This window comes from Impatiens glandulifera, chromosome 3 (genome assembly GCF_907164915.1).
Source record: "Impatiens glandulifera chromosome 3, dImpGla2.1, whole genome shotgun sequence".
Taxonomy (NCBI): Eukaryota; Viridiplantae; Streptophyta; class Magnoliopsida; order Ericales; family Balsaminaceae; genus Impatiens; species Impatiens glandulifera.
In genome coordinates, this window is record NC_061864.1 from 52,785,692 (window position 1) to 52,789,598 (window position 3,907).

Consider the following 3,907-nt stretch of genomic DNA (forward strand, 5'->3'; position numbering starts at 1 on the left):
ACCAGAAACGTTTTCCCGCCCTTTTCATTTCCTCATAAATTGACTTCTGTTTGCAGATGAGCATTTTCCCTCCATCGATCTTAATCTGTCCCTTTCTCTCACTTGGCACCATTTTTCATCGCGACGGCTCATAGATTCAACAGAGTAATTGATTCCTATACATACGATTGAATCATCGGTTGATTTGCCTCTTCTCTAAACAATGCCAATTGCTAATCTATGCAGCAGTTCATGCCAATCGAGATCTATGGAGTCTAATTCTCGAGGTTAGTTATGTTTTTACCTAGTATTCCTTACTTTCTACTTGTTGCTGCTTCAATGCTTCATCCGCCGTATCACGTACGGTGAATCGGTGATACGAAATTACGAATAGATCGTATCTCGAACAGTTCGTGAATCATATAAGCTAGGAAATCATAAATTTATTTGATATTAGAGAACATCGATCGGTACAAAATGTTAATGAAGGAACTGCTGCCTCAGTTCTATTAATGATCTAATTGATAAAGATAAATAAAGCATACATGAAAGATAAATGATGTGAATCCTTAATTAATACTTAAGAATATGTTTTCTTCTTCTTTAAAGTTAGTAGAATTGCAGAATGCTTCTTTATTTAGTACACTAGACTTCCGATTCACTGGTACATTGGACTCTTCATCCTGTTCATAGAAAAGAAAATGGAAAGTATTAGCTAATGATTTGAAGCTGGTAGCTATATGAATTGAATAATCTTCATATTTAGGTTGTGATTTTCACATTAATTTCCACATAAAAGCCTAGTAATGATTCATTGAATTTGGTGCTATTTGACTTGACCTTGTAAAAAACTAGAAGATTCTTGACCTTCTGGTATTAGCCTATTAGGCAATAATGGTAATGGTTGGTTATTAATGAAAATAAGTGTATGTGGGATTAGAACTACCATAAGCCATAGAAAATATCTAATGTTATTATTCCTAGCTATATATATATATATATACCTCTTGTCATCGTTGCCATTCCTCCCTGATCTGGTGGTCCTGTAGTTAGGGTATGGGACCTGACCCTGTTCAATATGCTTCACATCCTCCACAAGAACTTCATAGTGTCTTTTCACTTCATCAGGAGTTTTTCCATCCACAGCCCTAGCAACATTGTACCATCGGTCAGGGGTGTCTTTGTCGTAGATAGCTAAAGCTCTTTCAAAATCCTTGTTCTGCTTAACAGTCCAAGAACCAGAGGACATTGAGCTGGATGACATTGTTAGACTAGGAAAGAATAGTTTGGTTTAAGATGATGATGATAAATGAACCCTCTTTAAGGTATAGAAAATGAGGAGGTGATGAATGGACCTCTTACTGTTGAGATTTGTCTGGACTTATATCTGCAGAGAGGTAGAAGAAATGCATGCTCTTTTATAGGCTCTTGGAACAAGAGCCTCTATTGTGGGTCCATGCCAGTTGGCCCTCTATAGAGCTTAGGAAATAGATGAAATTCCAATGATTTGTTCCTTTATGAACCACAAAATGATGCATAAGAAGAACTTAACACCTAAAATAACATTAAAAAAAAAAAGAAAAATAACAAACTATTTGGTATTTCAATTTTGGGTACATAGGAATTTTTATTTTTCATTAATTAAAATATATTTTATTTTAAATTATTAATTATATTTTATTTATCATTATATATTAATACTTTAAATTTTTTTTAGAATCATTTAAATAACCAGGTTATTTAAATAATTCGCAAAACAAGGCTAGTTTGATGTTGTTTTTTTGAAATATTAAATATAAATCCAGTTAGATATGATTTGGAAAAAAAAAATGATTTTTTATTAATAATAAAATAATAAAATTATTTAAATAAGGGGTAATTTGATATTTTGTTAAATAAATATCATGATTTTTGATTAATTAAAATAAGAGATATGTAATAGTTGAGTTTTTGAATAAAATCCTAAAAAACACGCCCTTAATAATAATAATTATTATTACATGTAGAAAATATTAATATTTTGTCTTTACATTTATTTATAGTTCAAACTGATTTTGTTTTGATATCGGTCCCTTTTGTTAGGATATTATTGTTAGAATGTTTTTTTAAGTATATTTTACTTTTCTCTCTATAGTTCAAACTATTAGCTGATTTGATTTTTTTTAATGTTGTTTAATTAGTATTTGAATAATCATGTCACAATTGAACTTTTTTCTTCATAAGTTTATTTTTTATTTTGTTGTGAAATTTGGGAATATATGAATCATCAACAAAATGAGTTTATGATTTAAAAATTTATTACTCCATTTAGTCCTTTATTGAATAACCTTGTTCTATTTAGATTATAAAAAAAAGGGTTATTTAAAATAATATTTTTATATTTTATTTAATAAATTAAATGAGTGCATGAATGAAAAAATAGTTAAGTATTTGAATTATTACTGATTTATTTTAACAATTAAATTATATTATCAACTAATATATATACATATATATATATATATATATATATATATATATATATATATATATATATATATATATATATATATATATATATATATATATATATATATATATATATATATATATATATATATATATATTATAAATTTAGCAATTTAAAATCTTTTTTTCAAACTAAGTTTTTAAATTCTATTAAGTTGGAGATTATTTAATTGATCCAAATCTGAACAAAGGCTAAAAGGAGATATTATAGTTGAGGGAAGAATCAAATAGAAAGGAAGTTTGAATGATATTGAAATATTTTCAAATTGATTATTTAAAAATTAAAGTTGCTTTTATCCTACGTTTTAACCGCAGTTTGTTAGCGATAATTGTATGTCAATCATCAAATAAACAATAAAATTAAGAAAATTGACAACTATTAGCACCATGATTATTGCATCCATAAAACAAACTTATCCTTACAGCACTATATTACTCCTAAAGTAATTAAAGTGCATTTCTTTCTTTCTTCATATGGACGTCATGTCAAATAGTAATTTTTTTTCCTTTGTTTTTGTTTTTGTCATTAAATATTGGTATGCAACTAGATTTATTTGATATCATGCAATTAAATATTATATTTTTCTAAAAATAATATAAGACTATTTTTTTTATTAATTCAGGATAAGTGTGAAAATCATCTCTTGTTGTGAAAAAAAAAATCAATAAGCCCAAGTTAAACAACCTTACAAAGTAAATGAAAGCCTAAATAATTAAAAGTATTAAGATTACTTTTTGAACTAATGAATTAATAAATCAAAAACATTTCTTTTGATTGTAGATATATTGGTTTATTTTAAGATGAAACTGAGATTATGATTTGGAAATATAAATCCACTAAATATAATTTTGTTTTGCTTTAATATTATTATTTTTTTTTTAGACAGGGTATCCCACAACCTTTCTTATGCACTTATAGACTATTTCATGGACGTGGAGGAGCACATGATCAATTCAGGACTGCCACTTAAATCAGGTGAGTACTTTATTTATTCTTGCCCAATTTAGGGAAGATGATACTAATTAAATGTGTTTTATTTTAAATGATAGAATTCTAAATTGATTTTATATGAACCAGATGGTCTTGTCCATGGACCATTGAGCGTTCAAGTAAACCTAAATGGATCAAAATAGGTTTAATCATCATATATAAGAAGTCTTAGCCTTTAGGTGCGAGTGTGGTGACTTGTTTTTGTTTCCTACATAATTTGTTTAGGGGCCCAATTAATAGAATCATTTTATTATTTCACACTATTTTATTTTAAACAGAGTAACCATTTTCTTGTAAATCAAAAAGTACTTTCTGGCTAGATTTACTTTTTTATTTAAAATGTCTGTTATGTTTAGTTCTATAAAAAACATAAATTATTAAATAAAATGGTACCAATTAGGGATGGAATACATGTCTCCATGTGTGGTT

At 27.1% G+C, this 3,907-nt stretch overlaps 1 protein-coding gene across 1 annotated transcript; it reads right to left on the reverse strand.

Moving 5' to 3' along the window:
• Positions 1 to 585: 585 nt before the first annotated feature.
• Positions 586 to 1,354, reverse strand: LOC124931773 (transcription factor RADIALIS-like). The gene is made up of 2 exons (XM_047472326.1): positions 984 to 1,354; positions 586 to 662 (listed from the first exon to the last, which is right to left on the reverse strand). Exons 1-2 carry the CDS (start codon positions 1,241 to 1,243, stop codon positions 638 to 640), a joined length of 285 nt encoding a protein of 94 aa, XP_047328282.1. The 5' UTR covers positions 1,244 to 1,354; the 3' UTR covers positions 586 to 637.
• Between the last annotated feature and the right edge of the window lie 2,553 nt (positions 1,355 to 3,907).